General features: G+C 32.6%; 1 protein-coding gene across 1 annotated transcript; it reads right to left on the reverse strand.

Moving 5' to 3' along the window:
- Positions 1-710: 710 nt before the first annotated feature.
- On the reverse strand, positions 711-24,532 carry LOC133202038 (uncharacterized). Its single transcript, XM_061337812.1, has 9 exons — positions 23,704-24,532; positions 22,148-22,369; positions 21,411-21,980; positions 13,913-14,013; positions 8,852-9,937; positions 6,787-6,838; positions 6,431-6,696; positions 2,161-2,191; positions 711-1,384 (listed from the first exon to the last, which is right to left on the reverse strand). The coding sequence occupies exons 1-9, from the start codon at positions 24,530-24,532 to the stop codon at positions 1,041-1,043; spliced, it is 3,501 nt and encodes a 1,166-aa protein (XP_061193796.1). The 3' UTR covers positions 711-1,040.
- Between the last annotated feature and the right edge of the window lie 428 nt (positions 24,533-24,960).

The following is a 24,960-nucleotide window of genomic DNA, read 5'->3' on the forward strand; positions in this document are numbered from 1 at the left end:
AATTCAAAAACTTAATTTTACAAATTATTCATTTTTATAAATTTCAGTACCATTGAAAATCGACCCTTGTCAGCTAAGTATCATTAAATTAAAAAAAAAAAAACATTTGGCATGAGAAGCGTATTGAAAAAAAAAGAAGACAAAAAGACAGACAAAAACACACATACATTTTACTGGTCTTTGGCTAACATGCACAGGTACTAGCATTTATAGAAAACAAAGCTTTGCATAAACGAGATATCCTCTTGAATATGTTAGTTTAAGTAACAAATTCATGATCTATGCTTACACAAATTTCGATTATAAAGTACATAAAAGGTAAAGAAAATTGACACGCTTTGCTTTATAATGATGCAATAAACTTTACCATAACGTTACCATAATCACAAACTTCTTAAGTTATGATTATCTTAGTCACATTTTTCGCATTTGACAAAAGAATATATAAGTGGTTAGAATCACTCACTCATCAATCAACGGAAGGATGGTATTTTTTCATTATATACAGAAAACAATGTCTTACAGTCGAGAAATATATATGTACATATGTAAAATATTCTAGCAACTTTTTTTTTCATTTCGGGGTCTACGGTCTTGATTTAAAAGATTGTATGAATACGTCGCTTATAATTGTATATACATATATATTGAGTGAAATATTTAAAAAATATATATATTTTTGTAAAACAACTGAATTATTTCTTCCCCATGATAAATGTGAAACTGCTTTATCAGATTGTTCACTTAAAATTCTCTGCAGGTACTTTTCAGAAAAAAAAAACTACTTTGAATGTTGAACATTGAATACACAGTTGTGCCCTCTAGGGCATGATTCATACATTAAGAGGAAGCTCACAAACTTTTTTTTCTGTGGTTTCTTGCAAATTTCCATCTATTAGTCTTTTTTTTTTTTTTTTTGTAAATAAGAACAGTCATTCATTCGAATAAGAAAAATGGAATTCGCCTTATCACATATGCTTTACAGAAAGATTGATTGAAATTTATTCTGTTTCTGGAGAAGTTTAAAAAAATTTAGACATTCACTTTGGAAACAAAGAATGAGGAAGCCACAGATCGTCTTCTTGTTTGGGTATAAATAATTGGCAAAACGAATGAAAGTCCCCGCCAGATTGTAACAATGCACATCCTAGCATCTTTACTGTAGGTTTCAATTGACATGTTTTTCTCCATTCATGCAAAAGGCTTTTGATTCTCTTCAGAACATTATCTCTGTGGTCTTCAATGATTTGTTCAATTCGGCTAACTGTAAGGCCCAACTCTAGACTCAACTGGAAATATTCTCGTCCAATGTATCCTGCCACTTGATCCAGTTCCTGATCGGATAAGACTTTTTCCAGTTTATCATTTGGAATGTTTTTTATAACTATTGAAAGCAAACAATACACATTTATTGCATGATAGTGAGGGAGAACAATATGAAACAGATATAATGAAATATATGGAAATAACGAACAATATTCAAACACGAAAGTCCATTCAAACAATACAAATCAGGAGCAGAGCAAACATGGTCCTCTAACATATAAGAGGTGGAATCAGCTGCCATGGAAGAGTGAGCATCCCCTGCCGACCGGTCATACCCGCCGAATGCTCCTTGTCATGATCGGGAAATAACGGAAAATTTATAATGCTATGTGAAACACGTCATTTTTTTGCAGGCAAATACGACGGTCCAGTGACCTTCTAGATCAATTAGATTCCGTTTTACTAGTGATTACAGTTGTATTTATACGAGGTATAATAGTTTATACTTGAGAAAAAAAGTTCTTGAATATTCTTTTATAGATAATATCCTGGTAACAAAAGGAAAAAAAATATTAAACTCTTTTTCTATCTCAAAAATGCGGTATTTGATAAATGGTATTCACAACCTTCCATGGATCGAAATAGAAAATGAAGCATTCCATGCATATTATAATTTTTAACCCTTACAAAATACGAAATAACTTACATAATTAATTTAAATATCGAACGTTCGTCAAGGCTAACATTTGTTCTAGGAATGCAATAAGAGAGAGAGCATTATGGATTCAGAAAAAATACCTAATTAATAACATGCATTTTATTCCATCTCAAACTCATTTGTTTATCATCCTAAAGTAACAACATGGTAACAAAGTAATCATATAGTACACCTACCTTTCATATCAAAATAGCTGGTTTTGTAGACCTGAAAATTGGAATGAATCTCTATAAAATTTTAGTCAATTCATATCTAGGACTAAAAAGAGTAAATACAATTACTTGTAAGTGCCAGGAAAATTCAGGACAAGGTGGAGATGAGGGAAGGGCATAAGAGATATATCTGAAAGCAGTTGGTATGAATCCATTATGAGACCCCCTCCCCCTCCGAATTTAGTAATGTCAGGACGATGTTTCGTAGAAATAAGTCTATGTTTATTTCTTTAGTATGAGAAATCAGCAAAATATATCTCTCTGAATTTTTATTCATTTTCTATGAAAAATTATTTATTTAATTATCCTTTATCATTTATTATTTAATATGCAAAGAATGGGGAGGATGTGGGGCTTGGGGAACGAGGTCCTTTTTTTTTTAAAGATACATGTTAGATAAAGGACGATTCTGTATAAGGTCGTTTTCCGGCCTACGATAAATCCCTTTAAAATGTGATTCTATATAATTTTGATCATTCTTTTTTATTTTGATGTTCTATTTTTTAGCATCGATCACCTGCGTCGCGTGATTTAGAAATCCCAAATGTAGGTCAAATGATAAGAAAAAAATGGGGTATGTATATTTACATCAAGCTTTTATGGTTGTTTCTAAATATAACTGATCAAAAATGTTTATTTATGTCGGAAACATATCAACCGTAAGCTATGTATACAAAGATTGTTTCACTAAAGGTTTAAGATAAATATTTATGACCTGAATTTTGATGCATTCACATTTTGCATGTAATGAACGTAATTTTTTACAAAATGCACAATGTATGATGTTTTAAAAATGTTCAGTTATAATCTAATTCAAAGAATTATTTCATATAAGATAATATTGTAATTGTGTATTGTTTTCATAGATGAGCTACCCATTTTTCGCATAAAATGCGCTTATAAGAAATGTAGTTTTGAAGTATCTATTGACCAGTCTAAGTTGTGTATCAAATTTTGAAAACATTGAACGGATTTTGTTAGTGATTGTATAAAAATTGAGTTAACAAAAAGTAAAGAACTCATTAACCTACAGGATGAAAATATTAAGGCAAACTAAACGTATGAGAAGTCAGCATATAAAACTCAGAACGGTTGTATTAAAAATATACTGGTACATAAAAGGAAAGAAACAAGAGGCCCTTGGGCCACAAGCTAACCTAAGTAACTTTGGCCTTGCTGTTTTTCACCTGATTCCCCCTCCCCTCCCCCCCCCCTTATAGTACTTAATGTGCCCCCCCTTGTAGTACTTATTGTGGCAAAGCCCTACCGCCAGGGGCCATGATTTGAACAATTTAAAATCTACACTACACCAGGATGCTTAAGTTTATGTTTCAACTTTTCTGGCCCTCTGGTTCTTGAGAAGATTTTTAAAGATATTTTCTACATATTTCAATGCAAAAATTGGATTCCCTATTGTTGCCCCGCCCTACCCCCGGGGATCATGATTGGACAATTTAGAATCTACACTACCCCAAGATGCTTCCACATAAGTTTCAGCCTTTATGACCCTGTGGTTCTTGAGAAGATTTTTTAAAAAAAATTTACTACATATTTCAATGTAAAACTAGAAGCCCATATTGTGGACCCGCCCTACCCCCGGGGGTCATGATTTGAAGAATTTAGAATCTGCACTACTCAAGGATGCTTCAATATAAGTTTCAACCTTTATGACCCAGTGGTTCTTGAGAAGAAGATTTTTAAAGATTTTTACTACATATTTCAATGTTAAAATTGGATTCCCTATTGGTGACCCCGCCCTACCCCGGGGGTCATGATTTGAATAATTTAAAATCTTCACTACCCAAGGATGCTTCCATATAAGTTTCAGCCTTTCTGGCCCAGTGGTTCTTGGGAAGAAGATTTTAAAAGATTTTTTCTGCATATTTCAATGTTATATTTGGAATCCCATTTTGGCCCCGCCCTACCCCCGGGGTTTGGATTTGAACAATTTAGAATCTACACTACCCCAGGATGCTTCCACATTAATTTCAGGTTTTCTGGCCCAGTGGTTCTTGAGAAGATTTTTTAATGACCCCATCCTTTTTTGTCTTTTCTTAATTTTCTCCCCTTGGAAGGGGGCTTGGCTCTTCATTTTAACAATTTAGATTTCCCTTCACCCAAGGATGCTCTGTACCAAATTGGTTAAAATTGACCCAGTGGTACTTGAGAAGAAGTTGAAAATGTGAAAAATTCACAGACGGACGGACAGACGGACGGACGGACGACGGACAACGAGTGATCAGAAAAGCTCACTTGAGCTTTCAGCTCAAGTGAGCTGAAAATGTAAGAGTTGCTTTGATTTCACAAATATATATATATTAAAGTCAAGTCCATGCCCCCTTTTTTTAAAGTTGTTTATTGTGGGTAGTGACTGTTTCTTTGCTAAAACATCGGCATTACAAGAAATGGGTCTTTTGGGGTATTACCTTTAAAAAAGTGACACTCTAGGCATTAATCAGTAATAAAACACCATGTATAGATTAAAATTGTGACACTTTGCCTAAAGTGGATGACCTCTTTACCTCTGTGAAAATACTAAAATGGTGTAAAGCAACATTCACCTACCAATAATATGTGACATTTAGAGAACCCCCAACCCCAACCCCACATCCCCTTTGGCTTTGATTTTCTAAAGACAGAACTGCTGTTCTCGTAGCTATAAAGCTATGTGTGTTGCATCCTGAAATCCCAATATATTGAGTCCTCTCAACACCGAGGTGACATAAAATATTTGGATCATATGTCACCCATACGGAGATAGGCGAGCGTCCCTCTGAAAGGTTGAGAGGAGAATTCCCATTATGAAACTTTTATTTTATGTCAGTAATTTTATGTCAGTAATTCCCTATCTTTAAAAGTGTGTACCTTTAGAAAAATATGTTAATAACACAAATAGAAAATGTATCTTCCTACTACAACATGGATAGTTTTTTTTCATTTCTCGTATTAACAGATATGAAATACTCCTAAGGAATAAATACAAAGAAATAGCATAGATTAATTAAACTGTAATTATGAATAATAATAATTATTATAAATAACTTATATTCACACATTACAGTATATAATACGAATTTTTTTTTATTTCTAGCAGACAATTCGATGAAGCTAGTTTTCATCTGTAATTCCATGACATCCAGTCTTTCTAGTCCTTTGATTTTAAATTTTTAATAAAAAGTCGACATTTTTCAAGTAAAAATGCATGGCTTATATTGACTCTAGCTAAATCAAGAGAAACATGTACTCTATAACTGAAAGTTTATAATATGAAATAATCTATTTGAGCTGATAGTCTTCATTGTGAGCAATGACCTTTTCCTGCAAATATCGTAAAAATGAAAGGAAAAGTTTTTATTTTGATTACATAACCACCTTTAACCAAGTTCACATTCTGGTAGTCACTTCTTATGCTTATAAGAAGTCTACATGCAAATTTCAGTGTTGGTTAAAGGTAGTTATGACATGTGTAGTAGTTGCCTAACACACCCACCCTCTGAAGTTTTCCCATTACCCTAATGCTAATACGGATTGATAGTACATTACTTTTTGACCCTATATCACAGTAAATACTATAGCTTCATTAACCATTCAACATTTATCATTAAATTGGAACATATGCCTACTGTTTCATGCAGTTTTTAAAGGTAAAAGTATTAATTGAATATCTGAATTCATTGTAGGCCGCAAAATGGCCTTATAGAGAATGATCCCTTGTAGGTGCTCAAAGAAGAAAAATGTGAATGGATTTATCATATAGTCATAATAAAGGTTGTCCTTTCGAAAAATCAAATAATTTGAAGGTGTGTGGATTAAAATTTAGGGGAAATGTGCCTCTCTACTCCTGGTAATGAATTAATGAGATGGAGAGATTTGTAGATTTTTATATTCGAGTTTTGGGCACTTTAATCGAATCTTCATTGTTTAGTGCGCTAGAAGCTGCGTCCAGCATAATGACCTATTATAGATAATGAGAGTTTCAATAATAATGCACGAAACAACAGTCACAAACTATGAAGCTCTGCTTGGGGAGTATCATATTTGGTATAAGCAATAACCCTTCGTTCGAGATGGTGAATTCAGAATTTACAACACGCCAATAGAAAAAAATCTTCTCATGGACATTGTCATTCGAAATAAATTTTTAAACTACATCGTAGGTAAAACAAGCTTTATCTCAAGCTGACATAAACGTTACAGGACGTTTTATATAATCTTTATTTTTTTTTTTTTTTACCTTACAGAGTGTATGTTTGTCAAGATCGAATTTCACTAAAACTCTTTCTAGATCGGAGAATGTGGGTTGTGATCTTTTACGCCATTCATGTAGGACGTAAAATCTCTGGTCATTGATTGACGTGTGTTCTGCCTGTATCCGTTTGATGTCCATGTCGAGGATTCCAAGTTCTGTACCAACAATCCCTAATTCCTGTGGATTTAAGTATCTTGCTAGCCGTAAGATTTCAACATCTTCTACCAACTTTTGACAAGAACATTCAAAACCTGTAAACAGACGTAGACTCAATACTTATTTTCATAAATGTACAGCGCAGTCAAGTTTCCAGAATATCCTTGTAGGTATTTTGAACGTACCTGGGCAGTTGTCTTTGCATTTTTGGTTCTCTTGAGATGAAGCATCGTCCTGCTATTAAAGAAAGAATGAATAAAGAAAACCTGATTTGTTTACGCAAAACTACGTGAAACGAACAGTGATTACACTCATAAATCAAGTGAAAGAAACGAATGGCGAACACGGCACAAACACCGAAACTTGACAAATCTACAGGTGGAATAAGGTTCGTAGGAGGAGTATTCATCACTTGTCGAACGGTCACACACGGCGTATACCAATCCAGCAAAGGACAACAAAGGGGTTTTATTTTTCATTAAGGAATAAGCAACATGTAAAGAAAGAATGCTTAATGCTTTTAAAACTGACAAAATGGTTTTTAACATTGGACTTACGGGTGTCCAGAACACTGAATTTTTGTTTGTGTCATGGCCGGCAATTATCCACGTGTGAAACAGTTCCAATGGACAATACAAAGACAGACCAGTCAGGGCAAAGGAAGTGAACGAGTTCCTTGCAAAATACAAGTATATTATGCCTTCAAACGGAACAAATGTTTATATATATATATATATATATATATATATATATATATATATATATATATATATATATATATATATATATATATATAACCTAACAATTGATCTGGTGGTTTTCATTAAAGTTTTGAACATGCTCTAAACTATCCATAGAATAGAACAAACTTCACTGAACACTCCCAGTAGAGAAAACCAACATCTTACAAACAAACGTATCTAAAAAGGGGATCGTTCTTTGTATCTACAGTTGCATTATTGAATTCTTCAATGTTATAGAGATTTCAAGAGATAAAATTCCTACAAGATATCTCAAAACTATTTCTCATCGTAGTCGCTACCGGTGACGCTACAATACATTTCAGTGGACATTTAAACAAGCAAAGGGGTTCAAAGAAGGGAAATGAAAGGGAAGTGATATTTGTCTAATTTTCAAAACATGAAGTCTAAGATTCTGTCTTACGGCAGAGAGGACGAGGGAGAGGTAAAAAATAGACATAAATCTATGGACTTCCTGTTCATGCTACTGGTTTAACTTTGTAGATGTAATTATAAAAAAAAACTACGGTTAAAGAGTTGAGTTTATTAATGACTTTTTTAAACTGATTACATAGGGTGGAGTGGTGTATCTTTAAACAAGTGAGTAATTTTGATAACTTTGATTATGTACGTACATCTATTTTCTGCAGAAAAAAATCAGTTTAGTGAATTTATTTATCTATCTATTTATTTATTCATTTATTTATTTTATTTTTGTTTGTTTGTTTGTTTATTTATTTAATTTATTCATGCATCTGTTTATTTATTAATTTGTCTGCCTATTTATCTATTCTTATTTTCATTTATTAATTTATTTACTTATTTTATTTTATTAATTTCAATTTTTTTATTTAATTGATTAATTTAATTTAATTCAATTTGTGTAGTCTCCGGATAAAACAAATTATGCTTCAAACCATTTTTTAAGCATATTCAAATTACTATTAATTCTCTAAATTTCATGATGGGTATCAAAATCATCGTCTCATTACGCACAGTCTGAATCTGGAATTTGTTTTATTGGTCCCATTTACATTTTTGAGCTTTTGATGGCTGAAGAAAATTCTATCAAACACCGTAAGTTAGGTATGTTGCTCAAATGAAATTTATTAGTGTAGCATGTTCTCTGTGACAGGACTGAAATGTTATATATCTTTTGAAATTTGTTTGAGATATACATTTACAAATTAAATAGCATGGCAAGATCTCTTAGGAACAATAGCTAGTCAGGTAGATGCTGCTTTTGCACCGATACCCATTATCATCAACGTATGCTATCATAAAATCAATATTGGCTTTATTAAAACACTGAAAAATACACTTTTTTCTTTGTTTTGTTTTGTTTTGTTTGTTTGTTTTTTTGTTTTGTTTTGTTTTTTGTTGTTGTTTTTTTTTTGTTTTTAGTTGTTTTTTTTTTTTTTTTTGTTTTTGTTCTTTTTTTCCGTTCCATCATAATTTCAGTAGAAATATATTCAAATTTCTTCAATTAATACAAGAAATTCTGACTTACTAGTTCTTGGCAGCCGTTGACGATCTTAAAATTTTCATGAAATTGAAGTAAGCAGGTGTCTAGAAAAGAAATTAGTGTCCTATTAACACTGTTGTATAGGACAGCACTTATGCTACTTTTGGATCTCCGATGCACTGTGTATACTCGAATGTATGAAGGGAATGTTCTTAAAATAAGAATGTGATGAAGATCTAATCGGAAAAATCCACAGGCAGTGAACAGTCTTTTCTCTACTACAGGCCACATAGATGTACAGAAGGATAACAATCTGTATCCAATGGCTGGTGGAACAAGTATCCCATTATTTATGGAGATGTCATAAAACTTGTAAAGCTCTTTTGAACTTTCAAGGAATTTGTCTACTCTCTCTATACTGTCTGATTCTTCAATCATGCAGGGAATGAAAAATATTTTTTCTTGGTTGACATTTACTTGCTTTCCATCAACATATGACTTAGGCTTCACAAGTATGTCCATGTGTTGAAAAACACCCAGCAAGATATCTGCATTATTGTGAAGAAGTGAATTCTTCGACCATATATCTTTTATAGTATCTTCTGAGACAACTCCTGTGGTTGATAAGTTTCTCCAAGTTTCTGAATTCACTCCAGATTTTTCCATGTGACCCCTTGTTGAAATAAGACTTTTCAGGGCTCTTATTAGGAAAGAGGGGTCTAAGATTATGATGTCCTTCAACATTCTGATATTGAAAAAGATAATGTCGCCAATTGCATGCTGTCGTTGTAGCATGTTTTCTAAAGACACATCTGTTAAAGGAACAATGGAGTTCTGATTGAACTCTTTTAATTCTTTCAATGGTAGAATGTCAATTCCTTTCTCTCTTTTAGTAACAATAAAATCCAACAAATGAAGCCATGACTTTGGGAAAGGCTCTTCCCAATGGGGCTGGAGCCTCGCCTGCTGTATGATAAACTCTCTGAGGAAAGCATGTTTTTCTTCATCTGTATCTTTAGCATTCAAAAAAAGGTCTTCATTGACGATTAACTGCCCTTTATCAACAAGATCTTGATAATTTTCCTTTATTTGCAAACAGATCTTTTGTACTCTTGTTGGTATATCTACTCTCTAAAATAGGAAAATAAAACTTGACGTAAATAAAGTTACATAGATTGGGAAATAGTGCAATTCATCATTTTTGGCCCTGTCTCCAATTAAGGCAGAATATTTTTGGAGAAGCAGTATGTGCCCTAACTACTTTAACATATTTTTATGATATAACAAATGACGTGAAGATAACAAATAAAAAGTGTAATGATATTCAAAATAGCAAACAAAGAATCTGGTGCCCGTTTTACAAAAGAACTTACGACTAAGACCAAAAACTTCAGTTGATTGTAAAATTTTACAAAATTAATTATTCTGTTTAAAATTGCTAGAGTAAAAGTATCTTTCTACATACCTTTTAAAAATAATAAAACCATTTTCTATTTAATGTAAATTAGAAAGTTATTAGCAGAATTAAATTTTGGTCTTAGTCGTAAGTTCTTTTGTAAAACTGGCCTTTGGAACAGTTGGGTCAGCTGCCATGAATGATTTTTCATCCACTCTCCACTGGTTTTATCTAGCGTGTACCATTTAGACAATACTATTTACTCTAGCAATTATTTCCAATAAATAATATAAAGGAATCAGAAAAGTCTACCTAAGGATAAACTACATTTACCAAGAAAAATGATATTCATAACATGAAGTCCGAGGGCTGAAAATTGCCGATGATTTTTTTCAACACTATCGTTATCTAGCCTCTTAATATCCGAAATATTAAGATTAAACTTTGAAATTCTAAAAGTAGGTCACATTTTGGCTAACATCCTCTGAAAGTCAAGAAGCATCGAGTGACAAATGTTGTTGATTCCTAGCTTCTTATTTATTTTAAATATATTGATTTACTTTGGAAAATCAAAAACACTTAATCACGGTACCCTACTTTTTGTCTCACACATTCTGAAAAATTATGATGCATCAAATGACAACGATTGCTGATTGTTAAGCCAATTAGTATTTGAAATATTTAGATCTACCAATGAAATTCTCAAAGATCATGGTGACCTACTTTTTTGGTTAAAACACTCTGAGGACCCATGGTGCGTAAACTAAAAATAAAAAAGTTTGATGATTTTACCCCAATTATTTACATATAGTCTTGAAATTCAAAAATGTCATGAAGATAATTTTTTGTTTGACAGAATTCGAGGACCTACGATGCATCAACTGACAAAATTTGATTAATATTAGACTCTTATAAACCAAAACATTTAGATAAAGGTGTAAAATTCCAAAAGTGTTGCCTAATTTTAAGTTGACACATTTTGAGGGTCCAAGATGATCACCTAAAAATGATAATTCTATGCCATTTAATATCTGAGATATTTAAAATGTACCCATGAAATTCCGAGAGTAGGTCATGGTTAAACTACTTTTGTTCGACACACCACTGTAGAAAAAAAAATTTCAAAAAATATTTGATATTGCATAAAATATAACAGGAGTTCTGGGAACCAAGGTTTTTTCGGTTAAAAAAATGTCGTTGTGCGACCCCCATTTGATTCCTATGGTAAAAAAGAAAGCTCAAAACCTTATTGTACAGTTCACCACAATTCATCTTCTAAAAGATGATTTGGTTACTGCTTTAAGGTAGTTCGATCCTCAGGTTCGTAAATTCAGTTGTTAATTAAATTATCAAATATTCAATATATATTCAGGAAAAGAGAATAGAAACATCAAGTATTAATTTTCTAATTGAAAATTGTTCAACAAATGTATTTTAGGTTAAAAAAGTATAGGTATTCTGGCATTCAGAAAAACTATTTTTTTAATACTTATTTCGTATTCTAGGTCTTGTATTTCTTTCGAGTATTTTATAATACATAGTGTTAAAAGCTTGTGCTATCATTGCAAGGCATCACAGATGACTTCTAATTTAATATCATGCTAATAAGTTTTAGTATATAAGGCTAGATTCAGAAAAATCTCATTTCTCTAAAATTATTTATACTTTTAATTTTTATAGAGTACAAATGTAAAATATTTACAAAACCCTTTCTAAGACTTCAAACAACATTGAACCATGTTATGATGCATAAAATGAAAATCATTTTCCATCTCAAACTACATATTGATACTTTTATTATTAAGTAATACTTTTAAGAGTTTTACTTCCTGACTGAGGATCGGATACCCTTAAGGTGTAACATCCCTCTGATAAGAGAGATAACTTTTCGGGGAAATTATTCCCAGCAATCCAATGAATTGTCTTGTCAAGTTTAATAATGAGGACCATTTTACAGTCAACTCATTCGAATCTGATCAAACGTACAAATATTGATTTCTTTTTTCTATTGCCAATATTTTTATTAATTACTTATAATAATTTACCTAAAAATATTTATACTCCGTTCCTTTAAACATGAAAATTGAGATATTTCTATCTCTTATCATATAACTCTTTTAATTGTTACGGAAATTTTAGATGCAGAATTCTTATAATCAATTAAATAATATTTTTGTTTCACTAAAAAATATTTTGAAGAACGATAATGGACTCTTGTAGATGGACGCATTTTATTTTACAAGCACAGGAAACAATGTGATATTCTGATTTGAAAGCAACGCTTCATTATGTTTTCTAATGCAAATGAGAAAGGTATGACAGTAAAATTCATTTTTTTATATATACCTTATATTTTTAATCTTATTGTGAGATAGAATATTATTGATCTTTGTATTTACTATATCAAATTTTCTTCATATCATGATAATACATAATATTCATTTCTGAAAAAGTAAGCAACGCTTCATACTTCAAACTATTTTTCATTTGAATCTAATGATATTGTTGTTGATGAAAATCAATGTTGGGAATTAAAAAAAAATGGCGAAATTTGGAGCAGAGGGATATTTCACCTTAAATGTTTTAAGAGTTCAGATAATAAGCGTTTTTGTGGAAAATCATTTTGGACTCCCATTTGACCTTCACACTGAAAATTAAAAATCCAAGACCTTATAACACATCTACAAAACACCAGCCATCATTTCCCAAAAGATGAATTATTATGAATGTACATTGTAACAGGTTTTTTTGAAAACAAGGTTTATGTAGAAAAACATCGTTTTTATACTACCACCCCCCTCTCCGGGGGGGGGGGGGGTTATAAGTTAGAATTCGAAAAACATATTGCAAATCTACAGGACACTATCTATCATATCCCAGATAATTAAATGGCCACTGCTTTAAAGAAAAGAGGAGTTTCAGGAAGAAGAAAGTGTGAAAGACGGATGGACAGACGGACGGAATAACAATATACCTGAACTTTCTTATGAAAGTGCGGGTATAATAATAAGTCCAACCCCACTGAATTCCTGACCCAGGGGTCTTGAAATTAACAATTTGGAAGAGGCACCCTTGCTCCTCATAACCATGCATTTAGTTTTTTACGGAATACCAATGTTTTTGTTATGCCCATTTCATCCCAAGGGTGAAAATTAAAAAGAAATTCCAAAAATATAGAATACCAGCTATCATATTCAAAAAGATTATTTGCCTACTGCGCAAAATGTGAGAGATATTCTAGGAACCAGGTTTATTGAGAAAAAAAGTCATATTCGACTAAATTTAACCAAAAAGGTAAAAATAAAAAAAAAAAAGACAGAGAAAAAGGGAAAATCAATGAAAATTTAACAAGCAGAAAATTTTAGTATTTTTAGTTGAATGTGGAATTTAATTACTCATTAGACAGTTATTTTTATATATTTCTTTTTATTTAATTTATGTTTCCACTCGGCACCCAGGGCCATTGAGCAGTGAGGGTTCCTAATCCTGCCAACGCCTACAGTGACTTGCGATCTCATTTTTGAATGTCCTTTCCGAAAGACCCATGATTTTAATTCATGCGTGCTTAGTGACGTGACATTGACTACATGTACCTATATTAACGCAAATCCATGAACAAAAAACGAAATAAGTACTCCCAGATGACAAAGCGGGTGCCCTACCAAGCAGTCAAAGTATTATTTATTTTATATCACCGCTACAATACCTACAACTTCATCAACATGTGTCCCGATCAGAATGATACGAGGAAATCCACTTTTTTCACTTTTTGCGTAGTTTGTGATTGTAGATACCCAAAAGTCTATGAAGTCTGAAAAAGAGATATTCAAGGAATAATAAATCAGACATCTAATTGTACCTTTAAATAAATATATATATTCATTTATTTAAAGCCATCTATATCTATAAAAAAAAAAAAAAAAAAAAAAAAAAAGAAAGAAAGAAAGAAACGAAACAATTATCACAGTGTCCGGTAATCAATATCAAATAAAACTTGTGAGGTAAGAATGTTATCTGGCTTCATGGCCACCAACTTATAAAAATCTCAGCTCAAATCTCAACCTCAAATTTTAGATTTCTGCCTCACCTGAGATTTTTCTAAAACCAACATTTCTGAGATTCAGCGATAAGCTGAGATTTGTGAAAAATCTTTGACTTATTCTCGTTGTTATATGCTACCTTCTTTTCTATTAATGCATGAATTTGTTGAATGAATGATTGAATTTACCTTTCAGTTAGTTGTTTTTTGCAATATTTTGGCGTATAATCACGAAAAAAAAAAACATTATCTACTCCTTTGTCTTTTATTTGCTGTTTCGAGTCATTCAGCGGAAAGGATTCCATTACGATCTTTGCGACAATAAATATTGACCAAGTCCCCGTAAAATAATCCCTTATTAAAAAAAAGAAAAGAAAGTCAGATTACTTTTTTTTCGGGGGGGGGGGGGTGCACAAAGTGCCACAAAATGTTGCCTTTATTCTTCATTATTTCCTTATGTTCTTTCTTTTTTTTTCTTTTGGAAAAATTTTAAATGCATTGTTTCAATGCATAGACAATATTCTAAGATTTTTTCACATGTGAGTAAGACCTCCCTTCTTTTTTTTCTTGAATACGGTATCTTGTTTTGAGAGCAATTAACATGCTTTCTGTGCTTGCCTGTTAATTGTGTGTATTCATGGATAAAAGTATGCACTGTCATTACATTTGCAACCATTTTGCCATATTATCATTCTGTGAGATTTTATTTGAGACTACTATGCACCAATCTCAAGATTTTCTGAGAAATCTCAGATTTTATTCTCAGCTGAATCGAATTGGTGGCACGCATGTTTGAGAAAAATCTCAGTTTTGAGAAAGATCTCAGATTTGAGAAAAATACTCAAAAGATAAGTCCGAGTTTAAGAAAATATTTTATTGATGGCACAGTTCGGTGAGAAAAACTCAAATTTTCTGAAAAAAAAAAAACAACTAAGATTTGAGAAAATCTCAGCGTTGGTGGCCCCGAAGCCTGGTGGTTATGTCAACAGCAAAACAAGGACGTCACAATACTGATAGAGGAAACTATTTAATGAGTTAAAGGAAAATAGGATTGTATAAATCCATAAAAATGTCTATGTTATACTGTTATACTGTAATTATGAAAGTGTCTAAAGTGAACTATTTAGTAAAGGTTTTAACAGTTTTATAAAGTATTTCTCCTTTTTTTCGTCTTTGTACTAGATTGTCTGCATAAAGTTGGTAAAACGGAAAACTTTTCATGTAATGGCAGGTTACACAACGGAGATCTGAACACTTTTTGACTGAATGTATATTCCGTTGATGAAATGAAGATTTCCACCATATCCTTCGGAGATTTCCGAGTTGTCTTTTACTGTTGATAAACATATATTTTTAAAACTTTGGACATTTCCTCATTGACTTTTCGAACGGTATTAAACTGACGAAAGGTAGAAGTAATATTTCTGTTCCTCAGATTGTGCGAGGTGAAATCTTTATATTTGAAGGTTTGGTTTTTGGAAGGATTAATAAAGTTCATCTTGTCAAGTTTAACTGCATTTCTTGATTCCGTTTCAATAATACCCATAGGATAACAATGTTCAAGAAGGAATATTTTTAATTCACTTAGACATTCATCTCATTTATTTGTCGCTAACAATGGTAGAGATTCTTCTTGCTAAGTTATAAGGGATCGAGCGTTTTGTCTGGCTTGAATGACAGGAACTAAAATGGAGGTATTAATTGTGATCTGTTGGTTTTTAGTAAATATCCATCGATAAATGTTCTTTATGTTTCGTTATTAGGATATCTAAAAATAGAATGCTCTGAGAACTTTCGTCCATTGTAAAGCTGATATCTGGATCCAGATCGTTACTGATATTTAAGAAAACTTCAAAGTCCGCATCGCTGTCATTCCAAATGATAAAACAGTCATCCAGGTATTGTTGTTGACGTTCCACCAGGTAACGTTATTACGTCACAAGTTTAAATTGTTTAAAACGTCTGAAGGGAACAATGAAAGCGCTTATATATATATATAAAATCTAAATTTGAACGAAAAACTTAAACTTTAATATATAGCGCTTTCGTCCCATGTGGACTCATCAGTAGATTTGAAATAATAAACAAGTTACATTATGACGTCATTCTCGTGACTTTATGAAGGCAACGTTAAACACAATGTGATTGTGACGTTATAATAATCACAATTAAATGAGGCGCTGAGATAAAGATTTACAGTTCATCTAATAAAGTTTTAGCGCCTATTTTTATGCACAGTAATGGAGACATTCTATGTAAAATGTACATAATGAAATGATTTGAAATAAAATTTATTTAAGAGTTAAGTTTTGGTTTACACAGTTTTATGAAATAATGCTTTTTGGCTCTCCGTAATTGTTCATTTTCCTCTTTTACATTGTAAAAAGGGAATATATAAAAATTGCCTTTGCCAGAGGAATAAAAGTGTTCACTACATGGCGTGTTTCTTATGGTCGGGTCCTTAATCTGTTGCTTATGTACGCGAACACGGTCGGCTAATTTGGTTCCGGTTTGTCCTATATAATTTTCCTCGCACATAGGGCATGTCATACAATATATAAGGTTTTTTAGATTTACACGTCATAGAGGATTTTATGTCGAACTTCATTCCGTTTTTAAAAATCATGGATTGACCAGTTTGCAAATTCATTAGAAAATCTCGGCTGGATTACATCTGAATGCTTGTCAATCCAAAAGGAAATGGCTTCTATCCCTAAGTTGCGAGGAATATTTGTATATAAACTAGTGGCAACAAAACTCACTAACTTCGTATTTTCTTCAACGTTTTCTGGAATATGGTTGAGAAAATCCATGTCGTTCCGAATAAAACTGGATAATAATTTGCAGATAGGTTTAAGTAGAATATCTAGGAAATTTATCCTTGAAGGATTAAAAATAGTTTTACAAATAATCATTTCTTTTTTGATGACAAGTTTTTATCTACAAAGAAAAGGGACAGCAATGGGGAAAAAAGTCGCTCCTACTTAAGCAACCCTAGTTCTAGGCTTTCTGGAGGAAAAACTTTTTTCTGAATGCAAGACATTTTTTGGAGAAGAATTTGGTCTATACATTGAAAAAAACTGGAAACGTTATTTAGATGCCTGTTTTATTTTTTGGACAAAATCTCTACAAGATCTACAACAATTTAGCAACATTTTAAATCGGCTTCATGAACGTTTGCATTTTACGATGGAAATCAACGAAAACAAATTGCCATTTTTAGACATTCTTATTATAAAAGAGGGAAAAAATCATAACGTATCTCTACTACAAGAGCACATATTCCCATCAATATTTGATTTTCAACTCATGCCATCCCTCCCATACCAAACGAAACATCCCATTTAATATGGCCCGGAGAATATGTACTATCGTTATAGATGAGGAACGCAGAAATACAAGACTATCTGAACTTAGAATATTTCTGTCAAGACAAAAATACCCATCTAACTTAATTGAAGCTGCAATACAAAAGGCGAAGGAAACACCCGTCAATGAATTACGAACTATTCGAGGAGGAAAGCAACGAAAAGATCCCTTTTGTTCTTACTCACAACCCAAGATATCACAACATATTTAAAACCGCCAAGCAATATTTCCCTATTCTTCAACAATCAGAAACATTAAGGGACCTTATTAAACCCAAGGATATACTACATAGCAGACGTCAACCACCTAATTTGAAAAAAAAACCTCTTACTACAGCCAAATTTACATCAAACCCTATAAAAACCGAAAGCACAGGAAGAAACAAGACCTTTAAGTTAAAACGGAAAGGTGGCTTTCAGTGACTTTTCAGTGGCCATTCAGTCACTGAGTGGCAGGTACATTTCAGTGACCTCTCAGTTACCTTTCAGCCACAATTCAGGTACCTTTCAGTCACCATTCAGCGGATACATTTCAGTCATCTTTCAGTGACCTTTCAATCGTCTTTCATTGACCTTTCCATCGCCTTTCAGTGACCTTTCCGTCGTCTTTCAGTGACCTTTCAGTTGTAATTCAACTACCTTTTCATCGGCTTTTCATTTGTTTATCAGTAGTTATTCCTTAAAAGTTTTTTAAATAAAATTATTCACATTTTTAAATGTGTTTTCTTACTGATTATAAAATTTAGATAAGTAAAACTGGTAACGGTTAGATGTTCAATCGTCTTTAAATTGTTTACTAAAATGTTAAATTGTGATTATTAACTGTGACATTTATATCTAAATATAATTTTATAAATATTAAAGATTACAATTCAACTGTGGACTCCTAAAATTCAAAATGATTTTCGAATTTCCAATTTGTTTCAAGAAAATTGATCTAGAAAAAGAAAATTATTCAAATGATGAAAAATAATATTTGTATCAGAATTTCATTAACGGGAATAGAATTGTCTATTTTTTTTTCTTTCTGTAAAATCTCTAAATCTGTTATAAATATTGTCACAAGCTTATTCAATATGGTAAGTTGTTAAATGAATAAACAGACAGCCAATCTGGGAAAAAAAAATAAAAAAATTCGAGGATATCGGTAAAATGCTCTTAAAATAAACAAGGAAAAAAGTGTCCTTTTTTCAGGTCTAAAATAGTTTTTTTTATTATTATTTCATATCCATCTATCACAGCGTATAATGCGGTAAGTTTTCATAGAAATATCTGGTAATGAACAACGAGACAGAATTAATCATTTATGCCTTTCTTGAAGAAACTTTAATTAATACAGTAAATTTTGTTTCTTAATTGTTAAAATCGCATAATATTTTAGCTTCTAAAGGATATCGTTTTAAAATTATTTTAAATAAACAGAATTAATTATTTATGCCTCTTGTGGAAGAACCTTTATATTGTTAATTTTGTTTCTTGATTTATAAAATAGCACGATAATTTAGCATGTTAAAAGATATCGTTTTAAGAATTTACATTGTTTTCCGAGATGAAGATTCACATTGTTTCATTTCTTTGGAGAGAAAAAAAAAAAAAAAAAAAAAAAAAAAAAAAAAAAAAAAACAGGTGCCCGTCGCCGATAATTGTCATCATCCCGATAGGAGATGTGTAATTAATTAGTCAGCCCCAGAAATCCGCGCAATTAACATAGAATATTCAAAATGTATACAATATATATACACAATGTCCAGCTCCTCGATACAGCAGGGGAACTGGGTGTCCCAATTCCACAAAGTTATTGATTTTTAATCAAGAATTATTAACAAGATGCCGTGGTGCAATGGTAGTGTCTGGGACTATCAAGTGGGAGGCACCGGTTCGATCCTGGCTTTCGGCATCAATTTTTTTTTTCTTATATCCACTTTTTTTCATTTTTTTTTACTTGAAAATAGATTAATTTAATACCATTACAATAAGACAACGTGAAATAAAATTTCTAAGTTAAAAATAAGCCGATTTATGAATAAAAAGATACAAATGAAAGATAACTGAAAGGCCACTGAAACGTATCTGCCATTTAGTCGACTGAATGGTAACTATAAGACCACGGAAAAGTCACGGGAAAGGAACTTTTCAGTGACCTTTCAGTGGCCATTCAGTTACCATTCCGTACATACTGAATGGAGTAATTTCATCCTGTGAAGTTTCAAAGTGCGAGGATCCTCGATGCGGAACCTGTCAAGTTCTACAAACCGGCCAATCCATGATTTTTTAAAAACGGAATGAAGTTCGACATAAAAATCCTCTATGACGTGTAAATCTAAAAACCTTATATATTGTATGACATGCACTACGTGCGAGGGAAATTATATAGGACAAACCGGAACCAAATTAGCCGACCGTGTTCGCGTACATAAGCAACAGATTAAGGACCCGACCATAAGAAACACGCCATGTAGTGAACACTTTTATTCCTCTGGCAAAGGCAATTTTTATATATTCCCTTTTTACAACGTAAAAGAGGAAAATGAACAATTACGGAGAGTCAAAGAGCATTATTTCATAAAACTGTGTAAACCAAAACTTAACTCTTAAATAAATTCTATTTCAAATCATTTCATTATGTACATTTTACATAGAATGTCTCCATTACTGTGCATAAAAAATAGGCGCTAAAACTTTATTAGATGAACTGTAAATCTTTATCTCAGCGCCTCATTTAACTGTGATTATTACAACGTCACAATCACATTATGTTTAACGTTGCCTTCATAATGTCACGAGAATGACGTCATAATGTAATTTGGATTTTATTTTATCCCTATACCAAGGAAAATATTTTATTGATTATTTTAGGAATGACTCTAATTCTTGGCCAAATTATTCGAGTATAACCTGGTTTGGGTCAGTTTACGCTTTATAATCCGCGAAGAAGCGTATAAAACAGCGTAAACTGACCCAAACCAGGTTATAAGCGTAAACTGACCCAAACCAGGTTATACTCGAATAATTTGGCCAAGAATTAGAGTCATTCCTTATAATTTAATTTTAAAATCATTAAATAACTATGGGTGTAAAATTTCGTTGCTTTTTATTAGTTCAAATTTGCCGCTCAATAATACAACCGTAGTAACGGAAGTAACGGAAGTGATGGGAAGCGAGGGGAGGTAAAAACTTATACATAGGCCTAGCAGCTTGTTTACATGTGGTAAGATCGAATTATTGTTTGAAGTTAAAGGTATATTTATTAAATCTGGAATTTTCCATGAATCCCGAGGACTGGAAATGAGAGGATTGTATGCATACAGATGATTCAGCTGGTTGTCAGGGGGGTGTGTCCCCATACCAAACCAGGTTATACAGAAATAATTTGTGTTCCTTTTTGGATATTAACCAACCAGAGGCTAGAATACAAACAAAATTAAACTATATTATATATATATATATATATATATATATATATATATATATATATATATATATATATATATATATATATATATATATATATATATATATATATATATATATATATATATATTAATTACATTAATAAGCGATTAATACACAGTTTAAAGAAGGCCACGAAACTATCGGCCTTGTCGTGCATGGGAATAAAAAATGTTTGATATAAATACGTGCTGCCTGAAGAAAAGGGGCAATTATCAACAGCGTTGTTCAGCCTACGTTTATCAAATTGCAATTCGAGAGACATTCCATAAATGAGCAAGTAGTACAACACTGAAAAGGCAATACAAGTACGGATTGAATTTGGATTGATTATCTAGTCATTAATCATACCTTGAACTTTAGACCCTGATTGTTGTGTTGGATATAAGGATCTGTCTTGTAGTGCTGTATTTAGGTCCTGTGCACAATTAATGACAAGCAGATACATACATCGACTCGTAAGGAAGCTCTGATGAGTTGTGTAAAAAACATTCTGACCTCCAAAGTCCCACATGTCGATAAAAATATTTTTCATTCGATTTTCAAGTTCTGCTGTCCATGCCTTCTGTGATTTTTCGTAGAAATCTGAAGAATTTTTGCTTCTTTCTTCTTCCATAGATGATTGCTCCGTATTTTGAGATTGAACATTGTTTGCATTTTTAGTTTTTTTATGGGCAGGTTTTTCTTCAGAACTTTTCACAGATTCTGATAACGGAGTAACAGTTTCATAAGTCCTACTACTAGGATTTTGAGATAGATTTAATGTCTGCTTCTGTTTCTCGTCTACCGAGGTTGCTTTATTTTCACAGAATCCAGGTGTTTTGACAGATATTCCTGTACTTCGTTCTGATTCTGTTTGGTGATCAAGTGATGCATTGGGAGCCGCTGCCAAGGCAGCTGGAGACAAAAAGTTTCCCTTAACTGTAATTTAATACAAAGAAAACAATTTGTGAAAGTATTACAAACACACTTGATGGACATGGCAGATTTTCTTATATACATTCAAAAGTTTCAAAACAATCTACAGGAAACTAAAAATTTTGCTGCACAATTGTTTTCTTCTATATGATGAAAGAAAAAAAAACAACCTAAACGCCACTTTCGAGAGTCGTCATTTGAATCATCTATTCGACATCGAGCACGAAACAGGTCTATTCCATCCGTGCTTTCAATTCCTTTTTTGTCCTTCCCTATTAAGCCGTATGTCAATGTTGTCTTCCCCACTCCGTAGTGACCAACAACCATTATTCGGACCTGTCGAATTTTGCAAGAGCCATGCTTCAGTTCGTTTTTGAATGCTTCTTTTAATTCTATAACAAAAACATTAATAGTTTATCAAAATATGATTCACCATAGATTAAAAAACTTCAACCAGTGATAATTTTATTATTTAAAAATAATAATTATTTTTTTTATTTATTCGGAATCTGTTACATAAAGAAAACACAAAGGAGCCATAGTTTATACGGTCATATAGTTAAAATAAAATATGATATGCTGGTCAAGGGAAGTCCCACTGCAACGCTCGATGATTGAGTGCAGGACTGATATGAAGAATTAACACACTACAGGAGCACCGTTTAATGCATAATCCCCGTTGCCCAGACCATGCACTAGAAAAACCAAACTTCTTTCTATTCCTATACCTTTCCATGTCAAGTATGCGTTTTACATGAACATTCCATGCTGCTAATTTATACAAAAACAAAATATTAATGAAGCAAGAAAACAAAGAGATCAAATTTAGTAATGGAAACCACAGCCGATGATTCCACGATCTCCAGCTGAAAGTATAAACCACACTGTTTATCAGACCATTCATGCATTGTATATAGATATGGATGCAAACAATAATGATCATTTCTTCTAAAGCCATTGCACAGAAACCGAAAATCTGCTTCACCAAACAATGACTACCCCCAAGCAACACTACAATGTAACTGAGTTCATCTTTTTTACAACAACCACAAAAAGTTCGTGGACAAAGGCGTTTTTGTCAAAATGAATGGATCAAGATATACTTATTGTATACCAAAATGTTAGTTATGAAAATCCAAGAAAAGTTTGGTTTTTATTGTCTGAACATTATATTTTTGTAAAAATCGCGGTGGAAATCCACTTGATGAAAATGGTAAATCCCTATTTATGACGTTGCAATAAATATAGCACCGTCGGACTGGACTGTGCAGCATGTGTATATGAAGCGTTTATATGACCCTCGTAAATTATCTTATTTTTTTGTTTTAAAAATTAAATCAAATATGGTCTATTCATGAATATTATTGTACACACTGTATGGAAAAATAAAGAAAATTAGCGTGTGTCCATGAACATGTGATTAAAATTCAAAATCCGTATTTCGTACGTTGTCATGAAATTAGCGTTTTATTTTTTATATATTTACTAAATCATGGTCGATATTAAGATATTATCGTACACATTTGCAATTGTGGACTTTATTAAGGAAATTAAGCATTTATCCTAACTTTTTGGACACCTTCTTGTACACAGATAAATAACATTGACTATAAGCATTGTATCTAATCCATGGGTATAATCTGTCATGGTGGTTATTAGTCTATACACACGGTATTGCTACATTTATATAAAACACACACACAAAATAAATTAATATGTAACTTACGGGTCAGAGAGTCGTCGTATGTTACTCTGTATATGTTTACTGTGTTGTTGTCCCATGATCCCACCCACAGAAGTTTAGTTTGATAATCATAACTCAGGCCCTGTGGTGAGCTTAGCCCTTGTTGAGATGTTTCTTCCTCTTGTAGGAAGTGACCGTTCTTATCTAATATGTGTATTGTTTGGGTGTTATAATCACACACCAGGATGTTTGACAGCGCGTCAGTACAGATTCCTAGTGGTAGTAGTCTTGATCCTGGTGGATGTCTTCTATAGGAGAAGCGGTGCTTTCCCCCATGCTCTGTCACCACTACACCACGGCCCCAGTCAGACACAATAACATCTCCATTGCGGCTCTCTGTGATGTAGTAAGGTTCTCTATACAGGTCTTGACCTGTGTTGTGGTCGTGTTGTTTGATCTGGGTGATTTCTCCTGTGGAGTTATACCGCACTACCTGGCCTGTAAATGGCCGTGTATCAGTATTAAACATCCCGACCAGCAGATCTCCAGTGGAGGGGGAGCTGTAGACACTCACTGGTTTCCATGGTGCTGTGTACTTTATTAGGGTCGTCTTTATTTTGTTATCGGTAGACAGTTTGTTGATGTTATACTCCCTGTCTATATAAATTAGATCACCGCCACTAGTCACCGTATGCCCTCCATAACATCTACCTATATCTGTCAGTTGATGTAGTTTATCACCTGCTGTGTTTGCCAAGATGAGGTTTTCCCCATCACAGATCCAGATCCGGTCTGATGATACATGGGAAATGTGACTACAATCACTAACACCTGGTACTGTGAAAGATTTCTGGTACACTAATCTGGACATCATTTACAGGAGACATTTATTTCGTCTTTATCCCGTGGTTTCTCTCCTGAACAGAGTCACGTGTTGATTTCCTCAGTTATGGAGATTTCTCTGTCAATTACAACACTATGTTTTGATCATTTACATTAATAACAGGTCTCTATTCATAATTTGTATAAAGTGTTTAGATCAGCAATTGTGTCAATTTACACTAAGGCCATAATAAAAAAAAATCCTAGATTCTCATCCGAATTTTTTGAAAAATCGAGGAGGGCGGGCTGATTTTATTTAATATTTTTTATTTTTTCCATTTTGCAGATTTTATGTTGACCTGATCAATATGTGCAGATTTATCTATAATGTCCGAATAAAAGTCATAGTAGAGGTTCATTTAAATATGCATTTCTCTTACTACACATCATCACCAATCTTTCACAACCAATGATCCT

This window comes from Saccostrea echinata, unplaced genomic scaffold (assembly GCF_033153115.1).
Source record: "Saccostrea echinata isolate AGI-Se365-2 ecotype Australia unplaced genomic scaffold, CSIRO_AGI_Sech_v1 ptg000046l, whole genome shotgun sequence".
Taxonomy (NCBI): Eukaryota; Metazoa; Mollusca; class Bivalvia; order Ostreida; family Ostreidae; genus Saccostrea; species Saccostrea echinata.

Bases quoted from the DNA above. Each gene is read 5' to 3' on its own strand.
- LOC133202038 (XM_061337812.1), bottom strand. From the start codon at position 24,532: ATGTCCAGATTAGTGTACCAGAAATCTTTCACAGTACCAGGTGTTAGT. The intron at 22,370-23,703 runs GTAAGTTACATA...TTTTTGTTATAG, and splicing joins ATACGACGACTCTCTGACCC to AATTAAAAGAAGCATTCAAA. The intron at 14,014-21,410 runs GTATGATTAATG...TCTCTTTTTCAG, and splicing joins ATCAGGGTCTAAAGTTCAAG to ACTTCATAGACTTTTGGGTA.